The 20,641-nt window shown below is 43.0% G+C and overlaps 1 protein-coding gene across 1 annotated transcript in view; it reads left to right on the top strand.

Annotated features, from left to right (window-relative positions):
* The window catches only part of LOC116841820, a 31,442-nt gene extending 11,041 nt beyond the window's left edge, over positions 1-20,401 (top strand). The window contains exons 2-4 of the mRNA XM_032810216.1: positions 6,088-6,217; positions 11,236-11,334; positions 18,297-20,401. Coding sequence (XP_032666107.1) covers positions 6,088-6,217; positions 11,236-11,334; positions 18,297-18,322 — 255 coding nt within the window. The 3' untranslated portion in view covers positions 18,323-20,401. The remainder of the gene's footprint in view (positions 1-6,087; positions 6,218-11,235; positions 11,335-18,296) is intronic.
* The last annotated feature ends 240 nt before the right edge of the window (positions 20,402-20,641 follow it).

The raw sequence follows: 20,641 nt of genomic DNA, 5'->3' as shown, positions 1-20,641 counted from the left end.
CGAACATCCCCTCAAGGTGTCGCGAACAATTAAATATGATTGCGATGATAAAAACAGCGATAAAGGAAACGACGGCACAAATGTGAGCAGCTTCAATTTTTCGTATTTTTGTGTATCTTTTATATCTTTTCAGGGCGCATGAATTAATTGATATGAAGAATTAATTTATCGCGCGACGTGCTCCAATATCTCGCGCTGCGCGCTGATATGATATACACTCCCTGATATCTCTCAAAACGTGTCTAATCCCATAAATACATCGCTGACGGAATATGAGAGCTCGTGTACCTCATATGAGTTATTATATCGTGGATGATGAATATTCATCGGCGCACCGTTTCGTCCGGACGGATCGCCGAGAGATGTGGACGAAACACACATACATATATAATACGGAATGAAATACCGCTCGCAATGAAACCGCCCGCATTTCTCCGACGCTTCGTTTTTTCTCTCTTTCTCTTCGCTTCTTATTTCTTTTGCCAAACGCGCGCACGGGTGCGACCTCTGAGAGCGAGAACAATCGACGCGCGTGGTTGCGCCCTGATCGGTTTACCGGTCGATCGGCGATATCGGCTCGCCGTAAAACAAATTGCATCGCCGGCGCGCCGCGCCGGAGCCGTCTTTTCGCGCGCTCGCGCGCGAAATCGCGGCCGCGTTTTTCCTCGCAATCATCTGCACACACGCGGAGATATCTGGTCGGCGTAATCTCGCGTCACGGTCTACGCACATGTGTGCCGCACTTCGTGGGCGACCTCGTGGAAAAGGAGGCAGCGACGCCAACGAGGAGAGCAGCACGGACGAGCAGCAGGAGTCGCCCTTTCCGAATCGCTGCCTTCCTCGGCTGCGCGTCGCGCTTCCTCCGTCGATATTCGCGTGCTCGTCGAGTTCCCGGTGTCTCGTTCGCCACGTTTCCCGACACTTGCCCTCAGAACTTTGGAAATTGTCGTGTCGCTTCGCCTTCACCTTGTCATCGCGTTACGCGAGCTAAGGTGCGACCGTAGCGGTGAATTGAGGTTGCCTGCGATTCGCCATCGCAATCGAGCTCTCCTCTTCGTGCGCACGACTCCCAGGATTTCGTGCCTCGATTTTTATAATTACTTTTGTTATCGCGTGACGATGGATCGACGCGAAGAATTACCCAGAGATATGCATTGAGAGAGATGTCATTAATAAAATTAAGTTCCTCGAAGGAAAAATTAAAGTGCTTCGGATGAACCGATGTGACTCACCGCGAACTGACACAATACCTGTCCAGCTTACACCACTTTCACGCAAAATGTAAAGAGAAAAAAGATTTTATAAATTGGTATATCGAAGACGCGTTGCAAACTTTTCGTTGTATTTTACATGTTATGTTCTCAGTGCGTTTTACGTGTTATTTGCCATTCATAAAACAATTATTTATCGTGTGTATCGCAGCCGCTTTTTTCTAACTTCATTAATTTCCGAAATATCTAAAAAAATATATTTAAAAAACTAATGTTTTTTAATTGTGCAAACTTACGCTATTTTTTAATTTACATTTTTTGAAGACGTAGCACTTTAAACAATATTCTATTAAAGAAAAATTCTTTCGGGATTTCACCTGTTCGAGAAACAACTCCGACACCACTACACATGATATAAATCAACACAAGATCAACAGATTAATATACAATATATTAATGTACTAACAATGCTATTTGTCACTTTAATGCGTACGCCACAACATAATAAAAAGTTGGCTTTTTCTTCTTTGTAGCTTTCCCATAAAATAACGCTTCCACTTGATGTGACATACGCCCTTAAAAAATTTGTTGTATTTCGAGTGAAATTTACTAATGTTCTTTGCTAAGACGGACCTTGCTAACAGTCTATTTTTGAATTACTAAAACCATAGTAAAATTAAAAAGAATTTATATTAAAAGGAACTATAATATTCTCTCCGTATATGTAATAATAATAATAATTTCTTCTTGGCTACTTTGCACCATAGGTCAGTTCTTGATGAGGTCGATACGGTTAGATTTATTAATTTTACGTTTGAAACGCGCGACCGCGGCCAATAAGAATCAGAAGCGAAAAAATGTGCGTCCCGTTCTACGAAAAAAATTCTAAATGATAGAACATGCCCTTTTAACGAGCGTTATTAATTAAAAGACCTGCCAATCCGCCGTCTTATGACCGGGACTACGCTATTAACCTGTCTTCTCGCTTGTATTCGCGTCGAACGGCACGAGAGTACGGCCAAAATAACGTTCGAACCGCGTCGCACCGTCGCCGCGGCACGACTTTCAATCCATCAATTATGCCCGGTTATTGCATTACGCCCGTGAGATAATGATCCGGACGCCCAGAATTGTACGTCGAAATGTCGAGCGTGAAACGAGCCCGCGCAGCATATACTATTAGAAAACTGATAGAAATAAAGATAAAGCTAATCGCGATCACGTTCACCATTAATTTTCCACCGGTGAAACGGCACCGGCTGTCGCGCGCTCTTGCACGCAAAACTCGCGCCGGCGCCGTGCAAACCGCGAAGAAACCCAAGAATTCGGACGGCCCAGCAGCATTAAACGGAAATCTCGACGATCTCCAGAGATTCGTGCTCGAACGTTCGCGTTGCGCGCGCGGTCGGCTTGCAACAAGATTCCGGTTGGGAAAGACCCAGCGTGTGTCGCGCGTGTTCACCGCTCAGCGTGTTCACTCGAAATTCTGAGGCGAGAGAGAGATAGCTACATCTGAGGATACTCGCCTTGACATTGGGGACCGGTGAAAGAAAACCGTGTAAAAAGGAGCCGACGCAGAAGGCGGCCGTGGCGACGGCTCTCACCTTGCCTTTGATACAGAAATCGCGCGGACGAACGAACCGCAGACCACTTGTATTGCACCGATCGCACAATTGAAATAACCTTTAGCCGCGATTACCTCGGAAAGCCGGCACCGTAATTGCGTCCGAGGAAACGGTGTCCTTCGGCGTCGACTGTCCGACGCGTTCGACGCTTCGAGGAGATCGTCGAGAGGATCGTAAATCGGGCGTAATGATTTCATCAAGCTTTACGTAAGGGACGCTCTCGAGGGGACGAAGAAGTAGCTCTGCCCCCCGTGAATCGTCCCGTTGCTCCTCCTTTCTCGAGTTTGCGCAAGCACTGCGAAATTTACGGCGCGAAAACGGTCTTTTCGACGCGCACGATTTGCGTCACCGACGCGTTCTCCTGGCTTGCTTCGCTTAATCGAATTGTGACATTAATTTCCTTGCGAAACTACGTTTTGATCGAGAAATACAGGTTCCAGACGAGTATTATATCCGTAAAAACTCAAGGACCAATAAAAGACGTTTGAGGCAAGAGCATTGATATGCCCAGACACTCTAATACCTAACTCTGGACATTCATTGTTTTGGCTTAAATACGAATATTTAAATTTTCGATATAGAGTATATAGAATGTTTGACAATTCACATGTTTGACACAGCCATTCTATCTGTAGGTACACGAAAAAAAAAAATTTTGTCAATATATGGACACTAAAAATGTTAACTGCAGGAGCAAATTTTCTTGCTTTTATAGCAAAGTTATTTAGTTGCTATGAAAATTTGCTCCTGCAGTTAATATTTTTGGTTGTCCATATATTAGCAAATCTTTTTTTCCGTGTAGAATTCATCAAACTGAACACTATTACTATTTCACCAATGAACTCGTAAATTAAATCTTGGATTATTAATCAGAGGAGACTGATGAATGATCACGCGAGATAGGCAGATGAACTGTGATAGCGACGTCTGCCGACGTGTACTTGTACATTAGATCAAGTTCAACGAAAAAGTTCCCTACCATTTTGCAAATGACTACGTAGATTTTTAGTTATTAATTAAAAAAGTAAAGATTAAAGAAGAGAAAGGGTGGAGAAATTTTCTATTCAGTTTGATAAGTTTTACCTGCAGACAATGCAAATGACTACGTAGATTTTTAGTTATTAATTAAAAAAGTAAAGATTAAAGAAGAGAAAGGGTGGAGAAATTTTCTATTCAGTTTGATAAGTTTTACCTGCAGACAATGCAAATGACTACGTAGATTTTTAGTTATTAATTAAAAAAGTAAAGATTAAAGAAGAGAAAGGGTGGAGAAATTTTCTATTCAGTTTGATAAGTTCTATCTGCAGACAATGGGTGTGTCATGAATTATGACACCCTCTGTATATACATATATCGAATATGTACACTGGGGAACAAGAAGTCTGGAATGCAACTTGCGTGGCAATGTGTACTGCATGTACGTATCACTGATACAGACATACGTTGACACATGCTTGTATGTACGGCATGTCGCATTGCACATGCGCGAGAAAAGCGGATTTGTTACTAAAAATATGCTGGGCGCAACCTTCGGAGAGCGATTTCCGAAGGTTATTTAGAAATTTTTTTTTTTTAATTTTTGGTAAGTTACTGAGAGGGGGAACAGAAAAACGTTCACCCAATGTGTGCTTCAGGCGATAATACTCGACGAGATATGCACGATCGACCCTTCTTTGGGATCTGATTTCTGAAAATTCGCGAGTCTCAGCAAGCACCTAAGCCGCGACACTCGCGGCATGAAATCAATTGATCTCTTCCTTTGATCTGCTGTCATTATTCTATCGTTTCTTCGGCAGAATAGTGGCAAATATCAAGTGCTCGCGGAACCGGTTCTTACCCGTGTACAACGGATACCTGACGGGCGTGCGGGTGATTGTCAGTTTTCTACGTTACCCGATTTCACTTCCGAGATCTAATTTTTACCTTACGAGACAGGAATCGCGAAAATCACAAGGGCTGTCGCTAGTAAACCAAATTGAAAGTGTCGTTAATGAGAGGTCGACAAAACTAGTAAGAAATAGGTTCTTTTCGCGCTGTTTACTACCGAAGTCCGATTCTGAGGCGAGCGTGCGAAGACGCGTCGATGGGACGAAAATGTTGACAGAGAATGTATATCCGCTTGTGTGAATGTTCCACGTAGGAGCCGTCTCGAAAAATGCGTTACAGGGTCGTAAATTTCGTCGGGCTCTGGGTGGAAATAGCGTTATTAGAAGCGTGTGGTCGGCGATCGATCAGCCATAAAAATTGTCGCGCGCCTTCGTCACGGGTGATATAACTTCAAAGATCAGAAAGCGCACAGCCGTCAGATTGGAAGCGGAGGGATATAATTCCGATGTTTTACAAGGCGCAATTTTCAACGGGGACGCGCGACTGTGCCCGCTTATAGCCTATCGCGATAATTTAAAGCCTATACTTAGTATCATTATCTGGGTAGTGTCATTATTTAGCACCTGACAAGATAGATCTGCGCGCTCTTTGCCGCAAAATACGGACAATTATCGTAATGACCGTCATTTTTTGGACAGATGTAACGGGCGAAGTCGTTCGCGCGCTTCGATTTGATCGCTCAGCCGCTCGTTCGCGTTGCAAGCCAACGCATGCAGCCAGGCAGCTGTTGCGTCGCATGAGAACCCACTTGATTAGACGCCTCTCCTCGCGTCTTCTTTATTACAATTAATAACCAACAACTTAAGCGCACGAAACGTGAGCAACGAAACGTACATTCATATCCATCTTTGATCTGGATCTATGGGAATCACCGAAGAGAAGTGCGAACGTTCATTAGATGCGAACGTTCATTAAGTAAAGTTACTTCACGACTGTGTACTTTTTCGATTCTGTGTTTGCGACTGGCAAGAAACAATCGCATTTCGCCACGTGGCGCAAAAGTGAACGGGGCTCAAAAACGCAGTAATGTCGGAGATGCGCTGCTTCTTTTCGCGCGTGTATCGCGTCTACTTTCGCAACGAGTTTGCCAATTTATAAATTAAGATGAGGTATTGTTGCGATTGGGAAATTTTCACGAGCAAACTTATCTATATAAGACAAAGGTTTGCTATCCGTCCTGCGGATTTCTCTTGTTACTGTGTGAATTTGTTAAACGACGTCCTGATTATATCTCGCTTAAGTTATCCACACAGAGAAAAATCCGACCCCGCGATTAGCAAGAAAGACACTTTCGAAACTCGATGCAACTTTTGCGAAATACTTCACACAGGCAAGATGCGAATTTACGAATTTCCTCATTGCAGATCGTTCTAGTCGCATTCGTCATGGCCATCCTGGCGAGCGTCTCGGCGCAGAATTTCAGGCACTTCTTCGCGGGATTTAATCCTTACATCCAGTCCGCCACGGTAATGAGGGATTCGAGATCGAACAGAGGTAAATTATTGTTGTTGCAACGCGAGCGAAATTGTAGTTTCTACTAATAGCAGTTCTACGAATAACAGTTTCTACAGTTACGGAGTTTCGATTTGCTTCGATTTTCAGAGAAGATTACTTCTCTCTGGTCGGCAATAATATTTATTCCTGAGAATATATCCGAGTCGATATTTTGGCTACGTTAAGTCTTCAATTTTACAACGCAGTAGGAGTTAAGTTAGCAAAGTAGGTCTAATTCTAATGATACAATTTATTCCTACATTGTCTCTGATATCTGAAATTCTCCTTTTCAGTTTCTTTAGCGTCAAAATAGGTGTTGAATGGAATGTTGAGGCTGAAAGTAGAATCAAAATTTTGACTCGGGACTAAACCTATTATTATTATTATTATCATTGATATTTTGTCGCAGTATAAAATTATTAATTGTTTGAACAGGAATACAATCTGATACAGCTTATTATTTTCTAAGGTAACCTTTGCACTTTTGTTAGCGCAGTCAATTTGCATAATCCGAAGGAGATGATTTTGTCGACGTATTATTACTCGAACCGGCCGTTAGCCGCGAGACAATTAGAATCTCCTTTTTCGTTCTTACGTTAATATTAGACCGTCCGAAGTGCTCGTTGAGATTTACCGGTGCGCTTCGGAAGCGTTTGTTCTGCCGCCTGGATATCTTCCACGTTATCAGGAAGCCGGGAATCGTGCAATTACGACAATTTGTTATTACGCTTTTCTCTATTTGCATAGCCGCTAAGGCACGGCCTCGTTTCATTTGCAAAATAACGGTAGACATTCCGAGATCACTGCTCGCTCGGCATTCCGCGACCGTTCGAAAGTTCTTCCTCAACGCGAGAGAAATATGTCGGAAATGGATTCCCGCTTACGTTGTTATCGGGACACGTAACAACGCGTAATTATGACAATCGGCATTTCACTCATTATTGCATTAATATGAAAAACCTTGACGCGGTACGTTGCACTTATAACAAATAACAATCAAACTAGGATATTGCTTGTACACGCTTATGCAATAACTCGCAACTTTCGTTCCAACATAAAAATACGCGATCAGGTAATAATAGTAATTTATTATTATTGTCTTTTCCATTTTATTCCCCGCAATTATACAAAGTTGATAACTGAAAATTGAACTGAATTGATTCCTAATCTCAGGTATTTGAGCAAACAAACGGTTGTGGCAAATTAGAAACTGATTATCTGGGAATGTTTTAACAGTCGTAATTTATCTGACGACATTTTCAATGTCAGGAGAACGAAGTATTGAGATAATTATTCGTGTGTGCGAAAATTTTTTTTCTCTTTCCAGAAGATTAATTGCTACGATCTGTTAAATTCGCGCAGCATTTGCTTATGTTCTTTCTAAGATTGTCAACGTAATAAAGAGTGTTTTTATGACAGCTACATTCATTGAGCCGTAAAGATCCGAGATACAAAAGGAATGCTCTGCGAAGTACGCTGTGTCGTATAATCAAATGATTGATTGCAATCGAGAAGAACGAGCCCGAACGATCGAGTCGTATGGTGCTAGCTTCGCTGTTAATACAGAACCTACCTTGCCCGGACGGTATGGAGAACTTTTACCGGAACCGAGCGCGGCTAACTAGAAATTTGCTCGAGCACGTGTACGCGTAACGAAAGGAAAGGCGAGCCGTTCGCGTTTATGTACCTTGAACATCGCGAATTGCGGGGAATTTTTCGTGATGTAGCGCCACGTCGCTCTCGATTGCAAATTAGCGCGGAAACATCGACCTTCATCGTGGTATCTTTCACTCAAAAATATATTCTGCTGCTCCAGGTAGAATTCTAAATGTTAAAATTTATCGCTGCGTTTTGTGTCCGCTAGAAAATTGTCTGTGACACAATGTAGAATTTATAGCAATAGTATTCTGGCAATGTATAGCAAACAAATTTTGGTGGGGGTGTGAGGATTGTACATTCGTTTGCCTCTCATCGCTAGTTTTTTTTGTATACTATAGTAAATTTTTATGTGAAGTATCGACCAGTTTGAATTTGAATGAGCGACATAGAAAAGCCTTCTTGCTAAATTTCACAAGTAGTTTCTACATTGATTAAATACAAAATATCGCAGTGATATCGCAGTGCTTGCTGGCTATTTACTGGTCATTCCATCCATCTTACCTAATTTCTTAATTATTTTTATTATTTCCTCAATAATATTTCTTCATTATTTAATCTAATTTTTTCATTGTTTTTATAATTTTTTCAATATTCTTATTTTTTCAATATTTCTTCACTACTTCATTTAATTTTTTCACTTATCCATTTTACATAATTCCTTATATCTAGATAATTTTCGACATGACTGCAAGACCATTTTTTTAATGTTTGCAGAGCAACTAGATCTATTTTACGCGATTCTTTGTTAATTGTAAATGTCATACTGACACAATTACTTCGTGCTTACAAAGCGTCATCTATTCTCTTCGTTAGTTTCATGTATATATTTCTTTTCACTCGACACGTAAAATGATTCATGATCTCTTGCGTTCCAAGGATAGCACGATATCTCACGAGGTTCATTCAATTTCCCAAGTTAATTGAGTTACTTGTTATTTAAATGACGCGGCTCGCACACGAGCGGGCGATCCTTGCAGCCCATTCGAGCGTTATGAGCATAACGCCGTTGGAATGAGTGTCAAGTTCAACATCGACTACAATAAATAACACGGTGTACTATGCGTCTGACGGGGTAGCGGGCGAAGTAGCTCGTGCTACATAAATCACATTTTAACTCGCCGTCGTGAAAACTGATCGACTTACGCGCCATAGTAGAACGTATCATTTTGCTATCTAACTTATCTAACTTAACGATACGCTCATACTATTATCTAGTTCACGCGAATTATCAGATGTCAGTTCTCGCGCGCCGATAATAATTGCCAAATACAAATTACATTGCGGCGCTGAAAGATTAACGTTTCTGACAATATCTATCTCGCTTCGACAACCGTCGTCGTATTAAGGCTGCCGCTGACAGAGAGCCCGTGATCATTGGGATAACGTTGGTAGTCCACATTAGTCAAATAAATCGTCCGGTTTTCTTTGTTTCTTCAACTCCTGCTGAATATTCATAGCGGTTATATGGTGAAGGCGCGCGCGAACGCACTCAGCTTATCATGTTACCGCTTAGTCGCGAATAATAGAAGAAAAATAAGGAAAGAGCCGCGTTTGTTGCTTGCGCGCTATGGCCGTTAAAATAATTATGCTGAGTTTAGATGTCCAGATAGATAGTATCTATCGTCGGCAGATCGATTAATAATACGGACACGAAGAAAACGACTTCCTCATGTTAGAAAGGTTTGCCACTACTCCTTACAACTTTCCTTTAATGCCACGTAACACAACGCGCAATAATGCTATTATCAAACGGTGGTTTATTAAGTGTTGCAAGGGTTGCACGATTAATTATGAGTGATCTTAAAATAATTATCGTTTAGGACGTTGTCAGATGAAGCTGTTTCTTTAAAGCCACTTCTGAAGTTATTCTTCCCATAGCATTATCCGTTAGAATAATGACAGCAGTTCGCGTGAATTTCCTGGAAATGTTAAAGGAGTAAGAAAATGTACAGTAAAGAATTAAAGTGTCGTCGTGACAGTCAGTGATAACTGACGATGCTGCCAGCACGTCTCTCGATGTACTGCAAAGATTATAATCGATTGTGTATGCAAGATGAGCCAATTATTATTGCCATTTTAAATATCTTCGAAACAAAAAGCATAACCACAAAAAGCATAACTACAAAAAGTTAGTAAGATCTTCAAAATTTCATAAGAAGCTTGTCTTCTAAGGGCCAGTTTGACAACTCCCGGTTAACCAACTGGTTATTCCATTGGAATTGATCAATCACATTTGTTGTTAAGCAGAATTGACCAGAAATAACCAATCATTGTCAAATTGACAATCGATCAGTTAAGTTAACCGAATGTTGTGGAACTGGGGCTAAGTAGAATAGCTTCGAAAATCTCGAAAAATCACCTTTGTTTCTTGCTTCGAAGATATTCAAGGTAGCTCTCCTAGTTATTCATTCACTCTATAGAAAGAGTGTCTTTGTCAACTTCGAAGTTGACGTAAAAAATGATGGAATACTTGTAAAAGTGGCATTTACGCATTGCACTGAGAGAAATTATCCGATAAAAAATTAACAAATATTTCCGATCAAAATACCGATAAATTTTTATATCCGATTAGGATATCTAATTAAATTTAATCGGATACTTCCGATCGTAATGACATTTTATCAGATAAATCGATCAAAAAATTATGAACCGATATTTTTCATTGTTTACTGATCGGATACGAAAATTCATCGATATTTTGATTGGAGATGTTCGTTCGTTAATTTTTTATCGGATAATTTCAGTGCGGACGCGTAGCTGGACTTTAGCAAAATTCCCCGAAATGACTTCTAATGCGCTGATGATACTGTTTACTTTACCATATCATTAATCGCACCATTGCGTTGCCAATGACCGTGAAAGCTACTGATCTTCATAATCGATCCACGCGCTCAATCGACTCTCAATCGAATTTCCTTGAACAATATCGATAAGAATCGAATGGTTCCCATGTACGGATGTCTACTGTATTAAGTGCCACTCGATATCTCCGTCGATTATCAAGCTCGCCGGCGGCGAACGTTTGAAACGAGAGTGCCATTGTACTATAATATTCGATTACGAGTCATTGATCGATGGTATCGTCGGAACAATGGTCGAGACTTCGCAACGGAAATTATACCAAGAGTTTCGCGTATTTTTCCTCTTGCGCGCCTCAGAGTACCGCCCCGGGGCTTCGGCTATATTTGCCAAAAGAAAAAAAGCACAAAATGAGATAGAATTTGCATTTTTTTTTTACCGCGACGTACAATTGTGAGAATGATACGCGGGGCTTTCAGAGCCGCGAGAGCAATGCGATACGCGGCTTTCAGAACTGCAAGAGCGATTGTGTTTAACGCATGGGTATTCCTTCCGCACAGGTCCGGTATTATTTCCACCTGGACCACCACCCAACTCGGCTGACACCAGCGGCGTCGTCGTGGGCGCGAGCGGATACGGATTCGTGCCACCCAGCGCAGGTAATTTGGGCAGGTTCTGAGACTCGAAACAAATCACGATGCACCTGAAACAGAGAAAGAGAGAAAAGCGCATCGCACGAAAAAAAAAAAAAACAAAAAACAAAGGGAATTGTTGAAAGGGATCGGTGGTGGAATGCACGAGTCGACGAGCCTTCTCACGTGACCGGCCTCTGCATGCGAGGTAGCCCAAAGAGCCGCCGAAACCGCGCGAAAGGATCACAGAATGCGAAAAAGGGATATATATATATATATATATAGATACAGAAATGGAAAGGGAGATACTTAGGCGCATTTAGGCAAAAATAATTGCACACTCGTGATCACGCGATACCTCGTTCACCCTCCCTTCCCTGCCCCCCTCCCCCGCCCCCTTTATCCTGCCATTCCCCCACGTCCTCCATTTGAGCACTTGACTTATGTATAAGCACTATTTATTATGTTGACAATAACATCGTCGATGACACGCGTTCATCCTTCCTCATTCTAGCACCTCGGACTCTAATTGTGCGTGCATGCGCGACATTACAATAATTAGTTAACGTTTATTGTTCTATGAGTTGCTCGAGAAGTCACGCGAGGCTGACGCGCACGTTAACACTTTCGGCCCGGCTCTGATGTTGCCCGACGAAAATTCGTCTGTGTCTCACGCGAGGAGTCTTAGGTAGATTGTTCGGATTGTGTGACAGGGGAGAAAATCGCGCAATCCTAATTGTAGCAACCTAATTGGCTCGTTGGCGATTTGAATACAGCACGGCACTGCTGCTTGTCGCCGGTCTCAAAGTGTTAACGCGCCAACCACAGTGCAACGCGCGATGCAATGTCAAGCCGCGCAAGTACGACGTTGTTTGTGCGATGGATCACAGCGAGATGCGGCACGATGATTTCTCGTCGATGAATCGCCGCGTGACTGTTCGAGCACTCCGTGTGTAGTTGCTAAGGGTGTTACGATAATATACGAATACGCTGTAAATTAATAAAACTAGCAAGAGTATAAGCGTCGCAAATCCGACGTACGCGCACAAACGTTGTACGAATGTTCACCTCTCCTCCCTCGTGTTATGTAACGGAAATCGGCTTTACGAAAGAAACAACAAAAAAAGAAAGATAAAACTGTCCCAACCGACCGTGTGGTCGCGCGAATATCGCGTCAGATTGGCAAACCGCAAAAGGTTTACAACATTTTCTCCCCATTAGGCCTTTGCCTTCGCGCGAAGGTCGAATCCGTTACTTCCCCAACGTTCGATCCTCGAATCACAGCAGCAGGTACGTCGTTTTGCGATCGTGTTAAATGGTATCTCGTCGTTGACGCGGCCGCGTCGAGGACGACAATCGCGGCACCTCTCATTACACCTTCGAGAAAACGAACGGCACGGCATTGCGGTGTGCGGCCGTAATTGCTTAATATCCGCGAGCATGCCAAGCCTTTAACTCCTCCGACGTTCTCGCTCTGGTCGCTACCCATTCACGAATCCACTCCCGTGCGGATCGATCTCGAGATCGTAAACCGCGACGTAGCTGACTAATGCAGTGGTGGTACGCGGGGTTCACTTTAGCCACCGGTAAAACGTGCACCGTAGCATGCATCGTGACAGAAATGCACTAGCAGATAAGCAAAACGATATCACGGACCGCAGGTAAGTTTACAGAAAAAAAAAAGTGTGCTTAATGTCTACCAAGATATGGTCGTAATTGGACTCTGTAAATGTAGCAGCGAATGTTCAATAAATGTTTTCCTCCGTTTGCGCCCGTAATTACAGAGCGGTAAGCATGAACCATTTTCTTCTCTTTTTTTCTCGATAATGGAGACTTTCGCTGGATCGTTATCTTATTAACCTTGTCAGCGCGCTATCCAACGAGCCGCTTACCCGTCGCCGCCCGGTCGCACTCGGGCCGACCGCGGGTTCTATATTTAGAAATCGAGCCAAAAATATCGCGAGACCAAGGCATGGAGCCGGGTGTCCTTGCGCAAACGCATCTCCGATTTCCGCGACGAGATAGAAGATGACGTTTCTTCCGGTAATTTAAGTGCGCGCTCGGCTTTCATTTCTCGCGTCGTCCTTTGCACTTGTGCGCACTCGACCGTTATCGAAATAGACTCATCAAGAAGCATAACGAAACGTAATGGTCGAGAGAGAGAGAGAGAGAGAGAGAGAGAGAGAGAGAGAAAGAGAGAGAGAAGAAGGAGAAAAAGAGGAGAAGAACAAATTAGTGCGAGAGAAAAGGCGCGCGCAGTAGCACCTTGTACTTCCTTCTTCCGCGAAACCACGCAGCTGGATACCGGTTTTCTCGCACGGAGGATTCTCTTCAGCCTTGGAACACGCACCAACATCCGCGACGGGTCAGTGAAAGCGATTTCGCGTCGTGACGCTATCTCGTGGCTGAAACTCGTTTACGCGTAACCTTACTTAAGTTACTCCACTGCGCGTAACAGGTGTTACGAGGTCGTCGGCGACAAGGTTGCCTTTTTGGTTGGACGACGCGTTACAGCTACCGCTGGAGAGACAAAGACGGAATAACGAGAATCAACGATCGTTTCGTCCTGTCTCTAACAGCATCGGTAAACGCGCCGGTCACGCACGGTCAAGTTCAATCGATTTTTTCAGACGCGCGAGTCGTGTCTCCTGTCGTGCATCTGAGCAGTCGTGAGCAGAAGCAAAAATGAAATTACAATATCAAATAACGCGATGGAGATGTGCATTCAGACATTAATTCATTCATTGGAGACGCATTTGCATTGTCATAAACGCGCCGAACTTTCTTCTTTTTTCTATTTTTTTCACTTTTCGCACTGTTTATTTCCTGATTCGCTGATCCTTTCGAGTCCAACTATGGTGTTCTTTTCTCAGCGCAGGCGAAAGTCGACAGATACATGATCGATATATGGCACGTGTAAAGTAGATACCTTTTCAATTGGAGAAATTATGTAAGATGTATATGCCACATCGTTGAAAAATTCCGCGCACCTATTGAGTAGCGAGAACACTCTCGATTGGAGAAACTAAATTCGATACTGTAATAACCGTGACCGTAAAAATACGGCAGGTGTTGCGACACCGAGAAAAGAACGGCAGCGGCATGCGCGATTTTGGCCGCGTATTTGTTAACAGGTGTTTCTGATCGCGATGCCCCTCGAGAATGTCAGATGGTCACTCGCGCTCATAACCATCGGTCGACGGAAGGAGCACGAACTTCGGAATTAGGCAATCTACTGCGCGTCTGAGAAATTCAGCGCAAGAAACGCAGAGGGAGCGTAACCGCGCACATGTCATGCGTGAACGCACTGATATAATCAGCTCTCTACGCAATAAAGCTTTGTTCCCAGAAACCGACATATGTTTCCCTGACAAATAATTGCCCAATTCAGGGAAGAATCATGTATCATTTTTTCTATGTGATACTATCTCATAAATTACTATACAGAGAAAAAATATTTGAAAAGAGGGTGGTCAAGTTCCGCCTAATTTTGGGGCCCGACAATGACAGTATTTTTGCATACAACTAAAGCTCACGTATTGAATCGATTCCAAATATATAATTCTCTGATCTGAGCCTCTTATCGTTCTCGAGAAAAATGGCCTGAAAGAGTTTCGATTTCAACAGATGGTGCCATGCAAACAAAGACCAGTATCAGCTGGCAGTGGCAGCTAACTCAACTGCGTATGACATGCGCTGCAAAATTACTGTTTGTCGTCAAACAACGCTGATATAGAATTTATCAATGAAATCTTGACTGATTAGTGACTGACGATAATTAATTATCCGATAGCACATAGCAGGTCGAAATAGCGGAAACTTCCAGTACAGAACAGTAAGAGATTAGAGAGTTACATATTTGGAATCGAAATGTACTTTAATCGTATGTAAAAAAATTTTGTCACTATCGAGGACTCCAAAACCAGGTGAAATGTCCATAGACATTGGGCTTGGTTGCATTCTTCATTTGTGGGATATGAAGCTTATTCGCAGAAATAAACTTTATTTCATAAAGATAAACTTTATACATAAAAAACAAAAACAGCTCCGTTAGCTGTAGCTAACGGTTAGTTGTAGCTGAATTTTCTGTTTCCTGAGAATCTTAGATGAAAAACTCGGTTGTAAGAACAAAAAAGATTCCTGTAGGAGATTTCTGCCAATTATTCTCAGTTATCTCAACCGAGTTTTAGCGCAACTAAACGTTCGGAAGAAAGTTTTCGGTCACGGTAACAAAAATATTATTCCTCGACAGGGAGTTTTGCATCTGGCCCCCGTTCAGTTACACTGGAATACCAAACTGGAATTCTTTTTCCCTGTATCCCATAAATAAATCTTCAAGTACTTTTTTCTCAGTGTATATATCATTTTTACATGGAACACTGAGAAAGTTGTAAAATAGGAAAAAAGACTAGCGAAAAATAAACGAAACATTCTTAATAATTTGTTTAAGCCAAACTTTGTGTCACAAACTGATGGGCACAAAGCACATTTAATTTCCAAATTATCCCAATCCAAAAAATTCAATTTCCAAATTATCCCAATCTAAAAAATTCGACAATTTGACTTCTTTGCAGAAAGGACTCACCTCGTATATCGCGATTTATCGAATATTCCGTATGGTTCTGTAAAAATTAATGAGAAGCGATACGCTGACGATATTAAAACTCGCGTACAACGCAAAAGATGTAAATGGCGGGCGCATAAATTCTCCCTAGGAACACGCGGCGGATATCGAGGGAGAGCCTGTGCACCTCACGCTTTACAACGTTTTGCACTCGTTAATGCGCACGGCGCAAGAGAGAACGTAAATCTCGCCGGCAACCGGCGTGATTAACGTCGCAACGCGTTAAGGGCGGCGGGGAGCGCAAGGAAGGCAAGCCCGAAAGCGGGACCCGAGATTGTAGCTAAGGTGTCCGCTATTTTATCGGGACAATTTTGAAGATTAATCCGCCCGTTAGCGGATAACGAGCGCAAAGTATAATTTAATTATGTGGCAGGAAATAAAGCCTCTCAGCCGCTGGAGGCGAGCGCTTCGCGTTCACTGAGCAAAATCGCTGGATAAAGCTGAAAAGGAGCCGGCAACATTGATGCAACTCGCGAGAGAGCAATTTCCGTTCGATGAGTAACGCCCGCGCGATGGTTCTTATTTCTAAATAAGAGCGGCCTTCCGTGTTCGCCCATTAAAAACGATCGTATCTCGCGCCCGATAACAAGGCGTCGTAAATTTCGCGCGGCTAAACCTAAAGCTGGTAACATTCTAGGTTAAACGGCCATTCGTTCCCCTTAATAGTCATTAAACCCGACGATCCGCATTTAATTACGCGACACGCAAAAACCGGTGACCCCTCCGGGCGTCCTTGACGGGAATTTATCTCGGGGTTGAAAGGAGGGCGCGAAAAACGAATTCTCCCCGAAACTCTCGTTTCGTCGGTATTCCCCGCGGAACGAACTCGTAACTTAACGATATCTCCGTTAAATACTTTTTCATGGGACATTAATTTAGCGCTCGGAGGACGAGGAGGCGTCTCGCGCAACCGCGAAAAAGTTTTACAATGTGATTCGAGATATAAAAGTTACGTTCCGGTACACTTGGCTAATCGACCGCGGGTTGTATCGACAGGACTCCGGCGACGAGACATATTGCCCACTTCAACGTGCAATTCATTCGTACGCTGCACTTTGTCGTCAATTATAGTCCTTGCTTAACGACGATTTTTCACGGTTTTCATAACGAGTATCTCAACATATCTTTCAACGAGTACTGTAATAAAACCTAATAAGCGAGTGAAAGCTATGAATCATGCGCACGCGACTAACGTAACTCAGTAAATATAATTTTGAAGTGATATCACCCGGGCCCGTGGTGCGCCGAAAGCGGGAAAAACGCGGCGCGATTGCGAAATATCGCAAAATATACGCTTCGATCTCTCCGGCCAATTTCAAGCCAGGCTTGTTCGTCGTCGTCGTTTGCCGACGATTATTTCGGAACGTCGCCGTTCATTGTCGGGACGTCCTCGCGTTTAAATTGACTGTAATCAGGGCGGGCAAAATCCTTTCGGCCCCTAATGGCTTCCATTCGGATCCCCCGTTCGTTTCGCGGTCGGCTTTATTATCGACGCCACGTACGACCTCGCACTGACGCTCGCACGCACGTCTCATGAGAGCGAGCGTGTAGTGAGGGACCGGAAAAGCGAGTACTTACTAATCAAAGGGCGGAGATACGGGAGGGATGAGGTCAGTGTCGTCGCGTGGTGGGCAAGACAAGGTGACGAGGGTCTTGTAATTAGCAGCTTTGAAGTGGTATCACCCTCGCTACTCATTACCGACGTTCAGGTGTTCCGAATATTAGCGCTTCGAATGGGACTTTTGGCGGCAATCGTAGATGAAAATCAGACGAGACATTTTGTGCGGACGAATCTCGCGCTGGTGAGAATTCCTGGCGGCAAATGCGAGTTACGCGAGGAGATTTTCGTCGGAAAGGGGTAACGCGAGAAAAATAAGGGAGGAAGAGAGGCAGACAGGGAGAGAGGGACCAAAATTTGGTCGTGCGAGGGAAATCGAGAAAGTTTGAAAGCGATCTTATCACGATCCGATGATGAAGAATCTGCCGGAATCCGTCGGTGTAAGCATTCGATTCAGCGGAAATGCAGGCGGCTGGAAAAGCGGGAGTTAATCTTCCTTGCTTGGTTCGCCCGCGCTCTCGAGAGTGAAATGAAAGATGAACGAGCAGGAATAGTTCTAACATCCCCTCTCCCTTTCTCTCTCTCCCTCTTGGTACACGCGCTATAAATTTATATTAATGATGATTAAGAATGATTCATGAAATATTCATTGTCATCATGACAAATCTTGTCAGAGAAGAATTTACGAAAAAATTCGTCGTTAAATTTTCTGGTTTTATATTCGTCTGACGTTATTATATTCTCTGATCACCGTATGGTGAGAAAATATTTAAAGCAATTTAAAGTGCGAACCTCTTTTTGTTGCAGGTTATATCACCTACTTCTACTACTAAACATCGACAACTAAGAAGTGACAAAAAGATGGCAGCACGAAGGAAATGAGGGTCAAAGTTTCGGATGTCACGGCTTGTAAACTTGAACTTACAATGAGCGTATTACAGATCAGCATTAGATATATGGCTATCGACGTAAGAACAAGCCATTACGTCTAAAGTGGTTTCTGCATACAATAGGTTCTTCTTACAATTGAAATTGTATGATGATACGTTTACCTTCCGTGAATTTTATTGGACAAAACGACGGCAAGTTCGCGGAACACAGAGCAAGGAAAGAAACGATTGACGCGATGTGAATTAAAAATTCCGAGGGTCAGTATACGATTGTGGGGAAATATTCTTTTGGAAATTGGTTCCTATAGCGTAGCGAGTAGTGTACAAAATTGATATGAACGGCGAGAGTTCTATAGAACGAGAAACGGCGCGAGAAACGAGAAATTCGTGTTTTTATTTATCTCCACGGCAAAAGACTGCAAGTAGTGCATTCCAGAGACAACCTGATATCAACGGGATTAATAGTGGCGACTGCAAGTTCCGGCTGCATATTGAAAATGATATTATGCCGCTTAATCTGGATACCTAACGCCGCGATAATCTCGCACAACGGTAACAAGCACGTCCGTTACCTGCGTAATGGAGTCCACGAAAGTACAAGTCGTATTTTACGGTGCATTACGGGTACTACTCGCGCCTTCGCGTGGCGGTAACGTCGTGCTGTGTATAATTAGTACTTGGCGGAAAGCGCCGCTACGACACAGTGCGATGCTAGAAGAGCTAACAAAGCGACCGGAGACATGAATAGCGATCCGCTTGGCGGGGGCGCGCGCGCGCGGAGATATCCGCTTATGAAACGAAACCGGTGAACAGGCGGGTCCGCGCTCTCTCTCTCTCTCTTACTTTCTGCTAGATCCCCATAAAATAATTAAACACGTTGCGCTTTGCTGGCCGGTAAGTTATTTATTGATACCGTTGCGGCGATTTAATTTATTATAATGTTTTCGATCGCGTTTCCACCCATTCGATGTAAAACCGATTCGTGTTCAGGAGTATTTACCGCGCTGCGCGTGCATCTCGATATAACTTGAGGTTCCTGTGTCTTTGATATAACCAACTTGACCCATGACCCATTAGAAATAAGAAAACGTATGCTCAAAGTTTTTGCGGAACAGAGGAGGCCGGAGCTAGATATATCATATTTCAGAATTTCGAAGTTACAACTTCTTAGACAACCGATTGTTGTGACTTGCTTGCGACGATTCTATGTATATGACGATTAATTGTATATTTTGTTTGGTAATAACCAAAATACAAATACAAAATGCAGCAACGTGGCCACCTTACCCTGATACCGCGAGTTTAGTTATCCAATAGCGCAGCGTAGGAAAGCTACATATAAAATATGTATCCTGATCAGTAGTTCCAGAGTCTCCGCGAAAGAAAATATTTTACGAATGTGTCTAATCGATCCCAAGAGTCACTTTATGGGTATATTCTTTCATTTCAGCGTATTTCATGAGAATTTTTGACATGCACTTTCTCGTCTCTGACGTCATCAATCGAGAATTCCGCGACGAGAGATCAGGAGCCTTAACAAGTGATATGTATAAAGCTGCGTGTAAATATACGGTAAATTACGAGTAAGAGAATAAATAGATCGCGTGAATCAATAGAGAGAAAGAGGAAAGAGAGCGACCACTGGAGGTGTCGCAACGCTTTCGTTTCCGTGCTATTTGGTCATGGTTGTTTAAACGCAGGCATACGTTCTACGCGTCGGTTATATCGCCCGACTTCTCGGCTAATCGATTCCGCACGCGCCCGTTTTAATCACGCGCGCAGTGGCGAAAGATATGTAAATTCGCGGCTTCATTGATCCGTGGCCGACTTAGCAGACAGAGAAACAGAGAAAGAAAAGGAGACAGAGGACTCGTGAAAAACATCCGCATTCCGAATGCGGTTAGCTCGCGATTACATCATTTTCGTGAATACGATTTTAGAGGGTGCTTGCGAATCTCCCTAAAGAACATGTAAATATTGTACGGTTTATATAAGAGCAAAATAAAGTTGGTGCGTACGTCACGCTGAACGTGTTGTGATTTTTGTTATATACCCATTCAATTTATTTATTAATTATAGCTCGTTGATAACAATCAAAAGGTTTACAATGAGGAACAATACGAGTCAATAATTGCCATCTCGAAAAGATAAATCATGTGCAACATGTTCATAGATACATTTCTACATGGAGAATTTCCTCCCACATCAAACATCGCGATTGTATAAAATATTTATTGTAACGAGATACCTTTATTGTTCTAT

Source organism: Odontomachus brunneus, unplaced genomic scaffold, assembly GCF_010583005.1.
Source record: "Odontomachus brunneus isolate Ranch 3 - 2012 unplaced genomic scaffold, Obru_v1 Obru_scaffold_018, whole genome shotgun sequence".
NCBI lineage: Eukaryota > Metazoa > Arthropoda > Insecta > Hymenoptera > Formicidae > Odontomachus > Odontomachus brunneus.
This window is presented reverse-complemented; position numbering and strand designations above follow the sequence as displayed.